This window comes from Seriola dumerili, unplaced genomic scaffold, assembly GCF_002260705.1.
Source record: "Seriola dumerili isolate Sdu_G_001 unplaced genomic scaffold, Sdu_1.0 BDQW01002273.1, whole genome shotgun sequence".
NCBI classification, from domain to species: domain Eukaryota; kingdom Metazoa; phylum Chordata; class Actinopteri; order Carangiformes; family Carangidae; genus Seriola; species Seriola dumerili.
Window position 1 is genome coordinate 174,163 of NW_019176528.1, and position 17,654 is coordinate 191,816.

Sequence of the window (17,654 nt, forward strand, 5' to 3'; positions counted from 1 at the left end):
AGACAAAACAAAAAAACACAAAGACAGCAGTTTCCATTTATGATTTTGGCACCTAATGCTAATACCAGTGTAGCTCCAGCCAATCTGCTCATACTGGTTAACTAATTGCTGGTGGTTAAACAAACAAGTAAACAGAAACACACAGCTCGTCAAAACGCCCATATGGAGTACAAGTCATATACAGTTATATATGTAGTATAAGTGAGATAGAGATAGGTTACCCTCGTCTTGCTGTTAACATGAGCCTGCTGCTGCAGAAGGAACTTCACCATCTTGATGTTGCCATAGTGACAGGCCACATGAAGGGGGGTGTAGCCCATCTGAGACGAGGAGAGAGAGAGACAGCTGGTTGTTGTTTAGTAGCTTCATTGATGCCTCCTAATAGGCAGCTCAGATCTTATAAAAACATGTGTAAACTCAAACAAACAAGAGCATGCACAAGTGTATTAGGGTGGCAAATATTTAATGTATTTTATATTCATTTTTAACGTCTGGTGTGGAAAGCCACACGTAAATTAAATATTCACAGTCATTAATTTGTTTATTTAAGAAGTTCTATTTCAACTTCTCCATTCACTGCTGGATTTCCATGTCAAAATACTTGAGGTCTGCCCAGATCCTTCGACTAATTTCTCATTTCTGTCTTGCTCCAGACTAAAAATTACAACATTGTTTCCATCAGCAAAGCAGAATATTCTAATTCACTGACATCTTTTAACTACATCATGTAGTTTCCCATGGGCGACGGTATAACTTACTCGTGAAGCGGCGTAAACGGAGGCTCCCTGTTTGACCAATGTGTCAGCGATGCCCACATGACCCTCCTGAGCCACAAGATGTAGAGGGGTCAGCCCATTCTGAAAGACAGAAGGAATCCACAGGAGGGATGAGCAATATGTCTTCATTGAAGACTATTTTAAAGGTATTTCTATTTTTGCCCGTGTTTGGATCCATTCTGATATAATACCTTGTTTCCCAGATTTACGTTGGCCTGTTTAGAGATGAGCAGAGCTACAATGTCAGGCCGTCCCTCCTGTGAAGCCAGGTGTAGGGGCGTGATGCCTTGCAGGGATTCGGCATTGGGTGAAGCCCCATTCTGCAGCAGACAACTGGCCACCTCCATCTGGTTCTGCTTGGCTGCTATGTGCAGGGGAGTGTAGCCATTCTGCAGAGAGAAACAAGGACAAACAGACACAAACAAGAACAATCATCTCTTTTCTTAACATTCTTCTTGTCTAATTTTAGATTAAAACTCGAGTGCTGATGTGAGAGAGTGCTTCGGAATACAAAGACTGTCATTTGAATTACTGTATGTTTAAGCACCACATACTCAAATGGCCTGTTTTGGTATTTGTGTCAGCGATGGGTTGGCATGCTGTGTTGGCCTGCCTGTGTCAGTACGTGCACACACATATGTGAGCATCTTACTCGAGCAGTGCTGTGTGCAGATCCTCCCTTGCTGACCAGAAGTCTAACAACATCCAGGTTGTTGTGATGGACGGCCACATGAAGGGGTGTCAGACCATTCTGTTAAACACACACACACATACACACACACACACACAGAAACATATATATATGAAACACATACCATGATAATCTATCATTCAGCTGATATCCTAAAAGCATCTGTATGAGCTCAAACTTTCTAGCTGAATTTCTCTTCACAACCTTGTAGAGTGTGCCTCATTTGTTTATGTGTACATCAGGGATCTGAACTACAGAGAGCACAGATTGTCTCACCTTCCCAGCTGCGTTAGGGTTGGCTCCTCTCTCCAGAAGTAGCTCTGCTACGTCCACCTTTCCATATTTAGAGGCCACATGGAGGGGAGTGAAGCCTTTCTGCTCAAAGTCAAGAAACACATACAGATACATACATTTATTTTCATTTTTCTTTATTCTCATATGGTTTAGAAGCTGGACCTATACTAGTACCTAACAGCAATAAAACCTCTCAAACTCCTACCTTTGTCATCTTGATTTGCTGTGCTCCAGCATCCAACAATATTCGAATGGTGTGGACGTGTCCTTCACGTGCAGCGATGTGTAAGGGTGTGTGGCCTGCAGTTGTAGCTGAGTCGGGGTTGGCTTTGTGCTCAAGGAGCAGCTTGACAAGCTCCTTGTGGCCCATACGGGCTGCACAGTGTAGAGGTGTCTGATCGTCCTGGACACAGACGAAAAGGAGAAACTGGTCAGTTTAAGTTTGAAACAGGAAAAGTGACATCATTAAGTTGTGGGTAAAATAACCAGGAAACCAGGTATCCCTAAGCAACCTGCCATTGATGTGTGCTAACTTGATTGTGTGCTTTTACAAACAGCTTGTTTCAGGTTGTGATGACTTAAGAAAGACTGCACAGCTCATACCTTAGCCCTGGCATCCACTTGTGCTGCGTTCTGCAGCAGGAACTGAGCAACTTCACAGTGTCCTGCTCTGGAGGCCATGTGGAGGGGAGTCTCCACTTTCTGGTGGGTAAACATAGACAACAGATTTTAAATTCATTCATCCATAACTGTATATTTGCTAAGCATCAAGAGATTTGTGCTGTCCACAAGCACTGTTATTCTTACATGTAAAAAAATGTAATTAATTTATTATCAGTTTTAGAACTTTTAGACCAAGGTGAAATATTGTTTTTTGATTGAAAATCCACCATTAAATCCACCATCTTCATATGAGGGTCCGTAGTTCAGATCAGTCTATTAATTTCAGTAATCCAGAAATAATTAAAGCTCATTCTGCAATATCATTTTTAACAGCACTGACTTTCTGTGGTGGTGAAAAAGAAACTCGAAGAATCTATGGCTAATTGTTGAATTTATGACCCACAAAATTAATCTTCTCCTGTAATTAATTATTGAACTCTGTGGAATTTGCTCTTTTTTAAAAACGTGAACAGAGAGAGAGAGAGAACTTTCTGTAACACATCTTTAACGTGAATAATTTAGACAGTTAATTCACTCAACTGGCAAAGTTGGAAAGTGATTTAAAAGAAATAAAATGGACTTTAGTTATGGGGAAGATAAAGGGGTTCTCACCACATTGGAAGCATTAGGTGAAGCCCCTCTTTGGAGCAGGTTCTTCACTATGTTCAGATGGCCCATGAACGATGCTACATGAAGAGGAGTGAGACCAGACTACAGACACAAAAGCAGACAGAGAGGAGCATCAGGGCTCAATATGAATGCATTACAGAGACATCAAGTGACCTTCAAGTTCATTAGCCACATCTGACTGACTGGCAATCAATCAAACAGCCAGTTTTGAAACTTTAGGACAGATGACACTGATATCTGACAGGGGACGTGGGAATTTAAAAATATAGCACCATGCATGTCCTGCCATTGCTTGACCTTAAACGTAGATATAAGAAGAAAGCCACAAAACACTTGTTAAAAAGACGAGGAATGCTTTGAGTGCCACTTGAATGAAAATGCTTCTTCACATCAGAACAGTGGGTATTTTTTCATCTTCAGAGTCTGTCATTTGTGGTCACATTGTCTCACCTCTGTGACAGCTTCTAAGGAAGCTGAGTGCTTAAGCAGCAGGTCCATGGACCGCATGTGGTTCTTCTTGCAAGCAATATGGAGAGGGGTGAAGCCATTCTGGAGACACAGAGGAAATAGTTCACAACCAGACTGCACTGTACAGCCCAGAAGCCTTTTGATGAAAAGACTAAAGGTCACAAGTCTATCATATACTAAAGATTGTGAATATATTTTAATTGTTTACAAAATACTTTTTTTTTTTTTTAAATTTAGCTTTTTAACATTTTACAGGAGCTTATTCATTTCACTATCATCTCTGTACAGTGGTGGTGATAAAAAATGAGTAATATGTAAATTTGTACTGTAACCCTGGACTATGAAAGTCTAAGCAAGTCTCTAATAATCAGTTTAGCGTCTTTAAAACATTGAGGACATTCAAAGCGCTTTATACATAAATTACTGCTCAAACTTTTTCAGTTTTCATGAAATCTAAAGTAGAAGTTAGTCACCAGAGCGCGTGCATTGGCTTTGGCCCCCTTGTCTAGTAGGACTTTGGCCATGCGATGGTGACCACAGTGGGCTGCTACATGGAGAGGGGTTAAATGGTCCAGCGTGATATCATCAATTTCAGCGTTGTATTGCAATAGCTGCCTGACACAGTCCATGTGATCCCCCTGAGCTGCCATGTGGATGGGAGACAGACCATTCTGTAGGAGACAAAGAATAGGACGTACAGGGAGGAAGATAAAGCGGAGAAGGAATGAAAAAGAGAAGGTGGAGATAGATTTGTCACTGTCATCAAAATAAAGTCCTGAGCATGTATCGTGCTGTATGTAGCACTTTGCCAATAAGATACAGTTTCTTATCTTCAGGAAAGCAGAGTCTGAGTCCTTAGAGGGGATATAATCAATCCATGGCCAATGAGGCACAGTTTCAAAATGTTCAGTAACAGACCAATGTGTCAGGCATTTTGATTTTAGCTAATTAGCCACAGCTGGATTAAAGTGTATATATGTGTCTTCATTTTCTGATGGCTTTGGGAACATCATTAGAAATATTAATTGAATTCACATAACTCAAATCACAAAAAAAAAAATCAGTACTTAACAGGAAATCCAGATGGTCACTGCTGATTAGAAAGCTCCCAATAAATACTAAAAGACAGTCAAAATGACTGCAGTATTAAGTCATCTACCTTAGTTTTAGCCTGGATGGGAGCACCGTGTTCCAGCAGGATCTCAATAATGCGAACATGACCATTCCTGGCTGCACAGTGGAGAGGAGTCAGCTCATCCTGTGAAGAGATGAAGAGGGAGAGTGACTGGTAAAAGTGTTAAATGACATAAGAGACAGGGAAGAGAACATCAGCAGGGAGGATAACAGATGGGGGAAACAGATACTGAGAAGGCATTAAGCATGCACGCGTGAGAGAATACTATCCAATACCTTGGTTTTGGCATCAATCTGTGCTCCTCTGTCCAGCAGTAGTCTGACCATCATCACATTGCCCCTCCTGGAGGCTATATGAAGGGGCGTGATGCCATTCTAGAGGAGCAGAAACAAGAAAGTAGGCTACTTCTTGGAACAAGTCTTCAGATTACTTGAAACGATGAAAAAAAGTATGATGGAGCTTTTTTCGGTACAGGGAAAATGTAACTGTTGATATTCACCTATTCTCTTTTATATTATTCTTCTCTCCACACACAAATTATTATTCCTTTAAAAAGGTGCCATGTTTGATCCTGCAGCTGAGACAGACTGACCTTGGGTGTGAAGTTTACATTGGCTCCTCTGTTCAGCAGCAGCTGGGCTACGCTCATATTCTCATAGTGGGCTGCAATATGGAGAGGTGTGAATCCAGTCTACAGAGGAAGACACAAAATGGGAGAGTGAGAGAACAAGAGAGTGAATACAGATAATTCCAATCTATTTATATCACAATTGAAAAGCAAGGTTAGAAAGTGCATGACACAGAGTATAAGTATTTTAAGTAAAACATTCAACCGGTTCACACAAAAGTGAGCGCACACCTTGCTGAGTACATCAGGATTGGGATCGTTCTGTAGGAGTACTGCGGCGGTGCGTGTGTCGTCGTTTCGTGCAGCGATGTGCAGCGCGGGGAGGCGGACCTTGCCCTTGGTGCCATAGTTGATGAGCAGTGCCACAACGTTTTCGTGACCCTGCTGGAGGGCTACGGCCAGGGGGGTGAAGCCATCCTGAGAAGAGAGAGGAGGAGTGAAAGAAAGATTGAGAAATGGTGGAAGGGCAAGAACAGTGTACAAAGGGAGAAAGACGCAAGAATGATAGAGGAATGGAGAAGAGGGAGCGAAAAGGGAGAATGAGAATATGAAACCATGCTGAATAACATTTTCTTTTGTGTCAATCAGAAAATTATATTTACTTCTTTTAGTGAAATAAGATTTTTCCAACCCAACCCCACCATTGTGACCTGTTTCACAATGTGTGATAGCACACGGACACCACTGATGTTTAAGGATCTAATTACTAATCATCAGTAGGGTAACCTCAAACAAACTCACAATCAAACATGCCACTTGAAGAGACAGACATGTACCTCAGTTGGGAGACTCTGATTGGCACCGTTCTCAAGCAGGAACTTGACCACCTCTAAGTGATTCTCCTGTGCTGCCATGTAGAGAGGACTGAAGCCTTTCTGCTAGGGCACAAATACATGTATAGTTACAAACACACAAACACACCTTAACATAGTCCTCAACCCACATTACAAGAGGTGCTGTCAGAAAATAAACACACACACAAACACCCACACACATCTGCATACATACATGGATTTGAGAGTCAGCTGATGTGGGGAAATAAATAATTCACAAGGACACACAGACATACAGTACACACTCATCCTTATAGATACTGTATGTAAATATATGGATAACTCTTTACCAGGTGTGTCACATAAACAAGCGCAGAAATACACAAACATACACACAGACTGGGCCCACTCGCTCACACACTCTGAGTGAGTCTTATCACAGCTCGCGGTGACTCACATGTGACTGGGCATTAACGTTGGCACCATAGTTGACAAGCTCAGCCACCACTTTCTCCTGCCCTGCCAGCGCTGCAATATGGAGAGCAGTGTTCCCTTTCTGGAGGTCACACACACACACACACACACACACACACACACACACACACACACACAGAAAAAGAGAGAAGAAAATAGAGTGAATGAAAGGGAAATGATTGCAACCTAATGGCCTAGATCTCTACACTGAGAACTTGACACTGAAATACATCCATTGTATTGTATTCAGCCACTGTGATAAATAAAACAGTGATGATGAAAGCAGCACAGTTTTATTCATATTTACAATTTAGCTCATTTAGAAGCAAAATGCCTACACTGTGAATATTAAAACTGTTAAGTAGACTGAATATTGATTGATTTAGTAAAAATCCAGGGGTATAAATCAGCTATTGGCTCAGAAAGGTGTTGGGAAAGTGTAACAGTTAAAGTGTTTTATTCTTTTCAGTTAATGAAATGCTACTTTAGCAAACAGGCAGACAGAGAGAACAATGTACCTTGGTGGTGGCTTCCAGCTCAATGCCAGAGTGTAGTAGCTCCAGGACCATTTTGACGTGACCTTCTTTAGAGGCCAGGTGTAACCCGTTGAGACCGTTCTTAGGGAGAAAACAGAGTCATTTAGTCACATTAGAAATAGAAGGAACATGAACATATACATATTATATATATATTTATACATAAACATGGAATTATCTATGTCTTAAAGCTTCAGTAATGGTATAGTAATCCTGTTAATCAGGATTATTCTAATCACACTCTACATTAACTGAAAACTGATACCACATCTCTCAGGGAAACTTAATGAGTTAAGTTGTGCCCTTGTGTGTTAGTGTAATACGCTGAGTAACACATTCTACATTCCTAAATCACTTAATGGAGCGGATCTGTGCAAAGGCCTCTCAGAAGTCTCTATAGATCCATGCCAAGGCGATCCCTAGTCACCTCTGTCCTTGTCCTCTCTCCTTGGCCTTGATCAATGTGGTCTCGGCCACAACCGTTAACATAGAAGTATCTCATGATCTGTCAGAATTGCCAAAATTTGCCATCAGTGCGGTGTTGTGTATTTGACTTCTGCAGCTGAACATCATCAAACTCCTAAGTTCATATTCCATCTGTTTTAAATGCATTACTGATGGAACTTACAGTCTCATGGGCCTGTGAGCAGAGCCACAAATGCCAATTTTCTCCAGCTGCGCAGAACATCACTTGTCTGGTTACACTTTCACTAAAAATAACTGATAAATCAACAGCAACAGCAGGAGGACTCAGTTCTGACAAACTGAACAACCCGAAGAGACTGACGAGGAAGAAGCAGAGCAGGGGGTGCTGGAAGACAACTGTTATATCTCAGTCATCTGTTTATCTGTCTGATTGTTTCTCCGGCTGGCTTCATATTGTGAAGTCTGAGGTGCAAATTTCCTGCTGTAACCAATCTGGCCACTAGGAGTCTCTATGATCCACGCTGCTCTCAGGCTTCCCATCATACTGCAGTGTCACTCAATTCAAATGGGTAACACAGCCTCTCTGGGAGCATGCGCAGAGTGATGGGAAACACACTCTGTATCAGTGGAAATGAAACACCCTGTTAAACACACACAACATGTGTGGACATCTACAGAAGCAGATACATAGTGATTTTCAGTTTTGTTTTTAACACAAAAATTGCACCACCCATTCACACTCCACAAACACCTACATCTGTGAAGTATATGCACGCATAGTCCCACGGGCAAGAGCACGACAATGGTGAGTAGTCAGACACTTTAATAAATATAGGTAAAGAGAGTATATGTGTTTGTGTGTGTGTGTGTGTGTGTGTGTTTGTGTGTGTTGAGAGAGAGAGAAGGAAAGAGAGAGAGAGAGAGAGAGAGAGAGAGAGAGAGAGAGAGAGCACTAACAAGAGCCTGCAGGATTTCAGCTATAGCAAGGACAGGTTATTGCAGCAGAATCCCATACATCACATATAAAAAATACCATCTCTGCCCTTGCCTCAGTCCACAGTAAAAAGCCATTAATATAACAGTAAAATAAAATAAAAATAAGCGGGCAAGAAAGAAAGACTTGCAAAAGGAAATATAGGGAGATTTTTGTATTGGAAAATCAAATTTAGGGCCTTTAGAATTACATTTGATCTCATGGTTGTGGGTATGAAATGCAAATATTGTAGATCCTATCCATACTCATTATTTAGTTGATTACAATCTAAATACACAGATGTTAACGACCCTTGAGAATTGTGCAAAATGCACATTTCCTTTAATTTCAGTAGTCATCAGTCTTCCCTATCTTATCTTCTGTGTGTATGTGTGTGTGTGTGTGTTACTTGTATATTTAGTACAACACACACTGAGGGAGCTGGGCATTCATCCTTAATGCCCAGACTTCCATCTCACTGGCAGTGTTTGGTCTGAGTGTAAAAGCACTTGCCCCCTTCGTTTACCAAACATCACTCCCACCATCCTTAACACTACAACATAGTGACGAGTGAATGAGTCCAAACCACATTCACATTCACACTTTCACATTCATGTCTCATGATATTCACTTGCCTGACATTGTTGTGTTATGGTCATGATGCAACAAGGTGTAAGAGAGCACACAGAGGGCCTGAGGATTGAAAAAACTATAATCTAATACACTTAATGATTTATGTACCCCACTTTACACAAAAATAGAGAATCGGGATGTATATGAGTTGTGAATTTTTTATCCTTTATTTTGCTGATATGGCAGCATGACTTTCCATTGAGAATAATGTGGCATTACTTTACATGGTGCACTCAAATTCCTCTGAAGACTTAAGAGCAAACTTTCTACAGTTTGGTCTTTCCCAGCGGAATAAAATGCCTTTCCTAAATACCATTCTCCATTCAACCTGTTTTATAATCACGACCTTTTTACCAGGGGGAAGAGGCTCTTTGGTTCCCACAGTGAGATGATAAAAAGTTCCATACTCTACCAGACACTTCTGCAAGAGGCAAAACTTTGTGATTTTACCATTCTCTTCATTTATTTATTTAAAGGGGACCCATTATGATAATTTCCAGCTCTATATTTTCATTCTGGGACTCCACTAGAGTAGCTTTGCATGATTCACAGTTCAGAAAAAGTCTTTATTTATCTCAAACTGCCTGTTATGCAGCCACTCTGTTGAGCCTGTGACCGAAACAGGCAATATTAGCTCAGGCCTCCTTAAAAGCTCGAGCCAGAATCCGATCCAGAATATGATAGTGGACGACACCAACATCCACCGCAACAAAGATTACAGCAGGACGTCTCTGTTTGGCAAATATTACCCCCACTACCTGCTTATTGTTTGATATATATGCACATAATGGTGGATTTAGTCTTTCAATCACAATCTGTATTTGCACGTTTTCCTGTATTTGCCCTGCAGACTGAAGAGTAAAACGTCTGCTGTCAGGAAATACCAGGGATAATGTTGCTAGTAAAAGTTTCTAGTCATTTGAAACCTGGGCCATTTTAATATGAACATCCAACATTGTAACGTTTTTATATATGTATATGTATATATATATATATATATACATATGTGTATGTGTGTATATACATATACAGTATATATGTACATATGTCAGAAAATAAGAAATGGTATAACTCTTCATTTTGTGATTATGGGTTCCCTCGGCAGACAGAACAAGCCACTCATCCGCTGAATGAAATCCAATGCAGCAGGACATATTCTACTTCTATCAATGAATTTGTTGCGAACAATTTGATGATGGGTTAAAGGTTATTTTTTTAAATTTGCTATCAAGATTATATCTAACATCTTAGCAAAGACACTCAGACTTTTTGCTTCTCATGATCTCAGCAAAAGGCGTAGCGTACTGGTCTAACAATGGGTACTCTCCAAAGACAGTGGTGCCTCTCACTGTGTTATATTTTATGCTCAGAACAAAAGGGTAGCCAGAGGGCATTGACTAAAGGAACCAGTGAAACCAGACAAAACTATTTGCTTTTCCCCAGTATGCTGCTCTGGGGCATGAATGAACGAACTGGAAGGTGGTTTCAAGGAAAAGAGTGTATAAAGTGTAATGAATTTCTGCCCCGCTATATAAAAAATATTATCTAAAAATTTCTCCTGAGTAACATTACCAACTAAAGTAATACAGTTCTCTTCCCTTGGTCTGCTCTTATGATGTGCATGAGCTCAGCAGTACTCTTTCATTTATTACTTTATACTGACAACTTCATATTTCTCTATTAATATTCAAGACCACTGTATCCACATTCAGTTTCTATTTGACTCAGTCAGTTCTCACTTCTTGCAGAACAGATTTTTACTCCTCCACAGAACGTCCATAGACATTTTTTGCATCCAGCCACTGGTTTTCCATGTAAATTAAAAGAACACCAATGTACTGACAGTAACAGTAAAAACATGAGAGGAAAAAAAAAATTCAAATGAAAAACCAAGATATGACTGTGCTTCTGAAGTTTGTTTCATTTCTTCATATTCAGAACAACTAAAGAGTAATCTTTTATTGAGTGTGATGCTTGGAGCAGGTACTGTTGAATATCATGAATACTAACTGCAATTGATTTTTGATATGAGCCACAATTTAATTTGTCGTTTTGTTAATTGAAATCTCAGAGTTGCATCTTTTTTCTTTAACTCTCACTGACACGCGACACACACAGAAAAACATATTGTGAGCTGATTAGTGAGCTGATAGAAACTATCTTACTTGATTAGCTGTATTGATGTCGAGTCCATTCTTGATGTGATCCAGAGCCTTGTCCAGGTTCCCTGAACGAGCTGCACGCAGAAAGCTCGTGGCTGCATCAGCCTGCAATGAATAAAGAGGAGGGCGGTTAAAAAGGAGAGGATAGGAAGACCAGAGCACGTACGTAAACACGCATCAACACAGATCAACACAGCTTTTCAGAGTAAATAAAAGCTCAACAGAGATAATGTTGCAAACACATTAATACCTCGTCCACAACCAAAAGTTATGGTCTGAAATATACACAAATACCAGAAATATACACTGATACTTCAAGAGCAACATTATCCTCGATATCAGGATATAGTTGCACTAAAAGCCCCAGTCAGGTTACATACAGTATCTTAATCCATGCTAAAAAAAAAAATATATAACAATCACTTTAAGACAAGACACAAGACTACATACAGGAAATACGATACTACATTCATTGGCTCTTCTGCCCTCTGTAAGAGGCTAAAAATGTCAGACTCCTTACAGTCGAGCTTCGCCCACGCTGTGAGTTTGGCAGGCATTCATAGCCGAGCGCACTTCGCCACGAGCTCCACTGTCTGCCTGTCTGATCTCAGAGGAAAGCTCCTGTGGCGTGTGCCTCCGTGTGTTGTTTGTACACCCACCTTGGAATTCATTCATCAGCCAATAGTGTAATGCAGCTGACCTGCACAATGAGATGTTTCCAATGCCCTTAAGAGGAAATACTGCGTAAGGCACTGTGCTCGTGACCCTCACTCCACCCCTGTCACCTGCAAAATTACGTATCTCTTTGAGCTGTTATTCTCAAGTGCTTTAATTACACTGAATTGCTGAAAGATACACATGCCCTTTTTAAATGACTAAGACATATTTTTTTTTCTCTCTTCACATCTCTTATCTGTGCTGATGCATCAGGAACGAGGGTTCTTTGTTTGTGTGAATGATGCACTGCATTAGATTTTATCCAACAAACAAATAAAATCATTTTCTTTTCTGACAACCTCCTCCCTCCTCCAACTTCTATTTACTCTCATTATTTTCTGTTGGACTCTTAGATTCCCACCTGAACTGAGCTCCTTTGACATTCTGTAAAGTAAATCTCAATTTGATCAGTCAATATGTTTTTCAGGGCCTCTGTTGCATCAAAAAGCCATGTTGAATATTTCCGAGCAGCCTACTTGCTTAAATAGACCAAGGGGTCTGAATGCCTTCCGAAGCCACTGTGTATTCTAAATGTTACAGCTTTGGTTGATATCTAATAGTATCTTTTGATATGTTTTGTTTTTTCTCTCTGCCTCTACTTTCTTGCATCCCATTACTAAGTGTCAGGGTAGCAATATTCACTACCTCATCTCTTTGCTTTGAACATGAGAGCTACACATTACTCAGCATAAGAGAACTGAGGATCAGGACTTCAAACAGCCGTTGCCACTGACAGGAGCCTCTCCAAGCGTTGGTACTGTATGTTTTACCTGTCTGTCACACAACGCAGACCTCCTATGAGTATCCTAAAATTAGAAAACTGGCATATGAAAACACGTATTAATGTTGTGACTTTCATTCGACAGCTTCAAGCCATTTCTAATTTCACAGTTAACTCCTTTCATTTTTTTTTTCTTCTTCTTCTGTGCAGTGGTGTGTTCATGATATGTCACTGATCATAGTCTCCACCTGCATCCCTCCTCCTCTTCCCCATGCCTCCACACCGCTGCTCCATGAACCAGATTTCTATGTGCCTTCATCGTCTGAAGTATGCGTTCGTTAATGACTGCAGGTAATTTTCTGTATGTGTGTGTGTGTGTGTGTGCGTGAGCGTGTGCGCATTGAGCCATGAGCTGACCGCATTTTGCAGAAAATGAAAAATCACACACCACATTCCACAAACTCGTTCGATACCAGTTTGTGTTCATGTTGCTGTCAGGCTGGAATCCATTTTCCTCCACTACCGCCCCTTCCACCCTTTCAGTCTTCCCTCTATCACTGACATGAGAGCTGTGAACCAGTTCACTTCTACTTTATTTGTAATCATCGGCTCAGTTACACCAAATGATCAGATTACTGAAACCCCTCACTATGCATCATGCTGTACAAATGCTCCCTCTCTTTCTCTCTAACCTGCCTGGATGTAAATCTGATTTTCCTTCTGCTGCCTCTCCCATTCCTGCCATTTACCTTCTTTCTCTGACACACACAATCAACTCTATTATTTGGGGTCTTTAGGTGTTAAAACATTTGTGACGTGATTCTTGGGCCAAAAGGACCTACATGTGGACACGAAAGAGTATCACACTTTATCTCATGTAGTCTACTGCCTCAGGTGATACGCTGATTGAATATGAAGCCAATTCGCAGCCAGTGAACCAATAGATTTTCAATTTTACATTCTCATTTTCATAACGGAGAAATGTTTACCTCAGAAAACCTCCGTGACCAGAAGTATGTTTCAATTTCAGCTTCACACTTAATATTTCTGTTGGAGCCGCACTACTAGACTGTGTTTTGGATTTCAACTATTAAAACAAATGATCATTTAACATTTGGAAAGTGGCAAAGTTGGTGAGGTGAGACACACAACGGCACCGGAAAAGCACAAATGAGCGTGACTAGAAACGTGCTAGCAAGGTCACAACAACACAGCAGTTTTCCTGAGCTCAGTGACCACAGGGGCATGAAAAGAAGCAACAGCAACACACAACCGCCACCACACTGCAAAAAAAAAAGTCAGTCTAAAAAAGTTATGTAATTGTGTTTTTAAATTTTTAAAACAGACTTTTATCAAAAAAAAAAAGTGGGGTTAGTTACTCTATTTTATCACATTTCTAATGAAATACTGATTCACTAATGTTGTCGAAAGGGAAATCCAGTTCACACCAGCCAACATCAGTGGAAATACTCATTGCTAGCGTTCTTTCTTGACATAGAAAGGTGACATTTACGAAAACGGCCTTACGAAACCCCACTGCAGCTGATGGGGACACACAAACAACGTGCTGAAGAAGTAAGCAAAGTGTACACAAGGATGTATACAAGCATCATATTTACTCTGTTATTAAAGAACCATATTCCTCGGGCTTCGGCCAACCTCTCACAGCTCACAATACTGACCTGACGGACAAGTCAGCGCTGACCCACATGAGCCTAGAAGACAACACACACCAGCCAGGGCAACACCACGGCAAGACAGTACAGTTAATGGCAGAGACATACAAGCAGAAAAAGCAGCATGTAAACCGCTTTAAATGAGGCACGAGGAACATAAAATCCTTGAAATTATTGTTACACAAATGCAACAGGTGTCACTGATTCAGAATTTATTCAGCATCATCCAAGTGTTGACTTGAAGGTCGGTAATCAGAGTTTACTGTGTCCTGGATTTACAGGTGTGCAGCTAGATCTTTCCGACTTATACGCATGAAAAGACTTTGATATCTTAGAAAGACACGCAGTAGTAGCCTGTAAGCCAAGTGGTTAATGACTAATGATTAATGCAGAGCACACACACCACATAAGTCAATGGATATACTCTATACATTAATCTTATTGAAAGCTTTTAAGCTATTATGCTGTGATGACTTTTGTCAGTGGGCCAGACTTCAGTTAAACAGCTTCATACACTTAGGCAAATAAATACCACCCACCTCCTTTGAAGATGCATGAAAAATGAATATATATATATATATATATATATATATGTGTGTGTGTGTGTGTGTGTGTGTGTGTGTGTGTAGTTATGATTCTGTTGTCTTTGTTCCTAGTGTGTCAGCATGTTCTGTGTTAAACAATGAATTTCATTCCTGTGTGTTAGTGTGGCTGACCCGCTCAAATTGAAATCAGATTTAATATTCTCAGTGAAACACACAGACTCATAATCTTTGTGCTGGGACAAAAATAGACTGCTTTTCAAACATGTAGACATGACAAAAGCCAGAAAAGGCAGAGACTTCAGATATTAATACTGCTGCGGAGAATATTGAATCAAAACTGCCATCGCCACAAATTCAGGCTTGCTTTTTAATCAGTTTTATCTGTGCAGTTCTATAATCAGTAACCACACACAAACACAAACACATACACATACACACACACACACACACACACACACACACACACACACACACACACACACACACACACACACACACACACACACACACACACAATCATGTTAAAAAGACAGACAAATGGTCAAGAGCGAGTGAAAGGAACTAGATTGATAGAAACCAATCCCATGAGATGAGTAACACCTCCTTCCCTAAAAGATGAGAACACTGGCATTGAGTCACACAGACTCAATATGAGCGCTTATATAAGCTACTTTTGGTGTAAATTTTACATGTATGTGACTGATTTAATGATCTGAGAAAGACATTTAAGTGTTCAGAAAGACTCATATTAGAATATTTCAGGACTAATTTAATTGTCCTCACAGCAGGACTATTGCTTTTGTTGGGGGGGGGGGGCAATACCACAAACTCTCTGTGCTGGAAGCATTTGATGGTTTTCTGTACTGTGGGCCTTCTCTGACAGAAGTCATTGGCAGAACGTTGCATACGTGTACTTATTGTAGTGACAGCTCCTGTCACTTCTGATTTTGAAATGAGTCCTTGTGTCACTTCAAGTTGAGACTTCTCCTCAAAGTTCAACATGCATCTCATCTCCTTTGCACTGTAACTTGGTAGGTGCTTTTAGAAATACCTTCTACTATCATACTATACTACTGATGCTAGCACAGAAGGAGGATATGTTAAAGTCTATGTTTGTTTAGTGAGACCTTTAATCATTAATGTTGTTGATTGTGAAATCAGCAGGAAGGGAAGATGAGCAGCATTAAGTATTAAAGTAGAGACTCACAGAATGCAATCCTACTTAACAATATTACTATGGTCTATTTTTTTGGTTTTTTTTGGGCTTTTGTGCCTTTATTGGACAGGATAGTATAGAGAGACAGGAAATGGGGAGGCAGAGAGAGGGGGAATACATCTACATATGGGGCGCCTGCTTAGACCACTGCGCCACTCGACGCCCCGACCATGGTCTATTTTAATAGATTATTTACATTATATTATGTGTGAACCTCTTTAAAATGTTTCTATAATGGAGTGATGTGATCAAGAGTACATGAGTTATTGAATAAGGTGCAGCAACTAATGTTTTTACACAAGCATGTTGTCATCAGAGCACATCTCCCGCATCTGTTTAATTATTATTATTATTATTATTATCTTTATTATTATTATCAATTATTATTATCAGTTCATTCATTATTTGTGAAATGCATCTGAAATGTGTTAATAATATTTGAGGACTTCAATTTTGCAGAGACAAATTTCTAATATTTTCAGCAGAAACTTCACCTGTAACTACTAAAAGCTATTTCTAAGCATCTATGCCTGTTTGAGAGTGACAGTAATGTTCTCTGTCGCAAAACAAATACAGGAGATGAATACAAATATGCACATATAAGTGAGTATAATTAAGTATCAACACTGATATACTTAAAACTTTTCACTGTCTTACATCATTAAATGGAAAAGAGAAAATAGAAAAGAGGGAGAGAGAAAGGGAGAAAAAAACAAGGGCATGGACAGAGAGGGTAAAGACATCCTCATATCCTGAAACCAATCCATCTCTACAGAGAAGTGTAGCTATTAGACCAGGTAGCAGTGGCTGGAAATTCAAGGAAAAGATTGAAACCGATGATGTTTGTCTGAGGAAGTGCTGGAGCTCAAGTAGCATATTTTGGAGTATCAAGATAAATACTGGGGGACAGTCACAGATTACAAGTGTTGATGGGAAAATAGTGGCTATTTGTCACTGTGAGTATAAACAAGAAACTAATTCACATAAGGCAAAAAACAAATGCATATGAAGACGAATTATCTACAAACACGTGCGCAAAACGAAACTAAAAATAGCTGCAGTGCATAGATGCCACAGTATGTTAGTGCTGGCACCAACACAGGGGGAGATGGATCACAGTAATGAACCCTCATGGGTTTAAACAAAGACCCACTTCTGCTACAAAAGACAGTTTCTAATGCAAACTCACACGGACATAAAATAGGGACAGACACAAAATATAACGTTGCAGAGTCTCACAATAAAGGGTACACAATGATTTGCAGGCTCTGACAGAAAGTAGAAGCCTTGCAGGCCTCTCGTGCAAAGTCTATCTCACTGTCATGAGTACAAGTATAAAATAAAAAAGCAAAAACAGATGTATGTGCACAAACATATTCCCATGAGTTGTTTTTGTGTGTCAATAAGCATACACACATAACAGAACATTAAAAAAAAGCTGCATATTGCACATTTGTCCAAAGCATCTTTCATTATCTGGAGTGCTCATGATTTTATCATCAACCCCCAAACCCGGG

General features: G+C 40.1%; 1 protein-coding gene across 1 annotated transcript in view; it reads right to left on the reverse strand.

Moving 5' to 3' along the window:
• The window catches only part of LOC111239308 (ankyrin-1-like), a 68,982-nt gene that overhangs the window by 27,397 nt on the left and 23,931 nt on the right, over positions 1-17,654 (reverse strand). Inside the window, 19 exon segments of the mRNA XM_022769153.1 lie at positions 222-320; positions 759-857; positions 968-1,165; positions 1,429-1,527; positions 1,744-1,842; positions 1,967-2,164; positions 2,365-2,463; positions 3,037-3,135; positions 3,505-3,603; positions 3,996-4,193; positions 4,682-4,780; positions 4,933-5,031; positions 5,250-5,348; positions 5,517-5,702; positions 6,062-6,160; positions 6,516-6,614; positions 7,051-7,149; positions 11,266-11,367; positions 14,320-14,415. Coding sequence (XP_022624874.1) covers positions 222-320; positions 759-857; positions 968-1,165; positions 1,429-1,527; positions 1,744-1,842; positions 1,967-2,164; positions 2,365-2,463; positions 3,037-3,135; positions 3,505-3,603; positions 3,996-4,193; positions 4,682-4,780; positions 4,933-5,031; positions 5,250-5,348; positions 5,517-5,702; positions 6,062-6,160; positions 6,516-6,614; positions 7,051-7,149; positions 11,266-11,367; positions 14,320-14,415 — 2,265 coding nt within the window.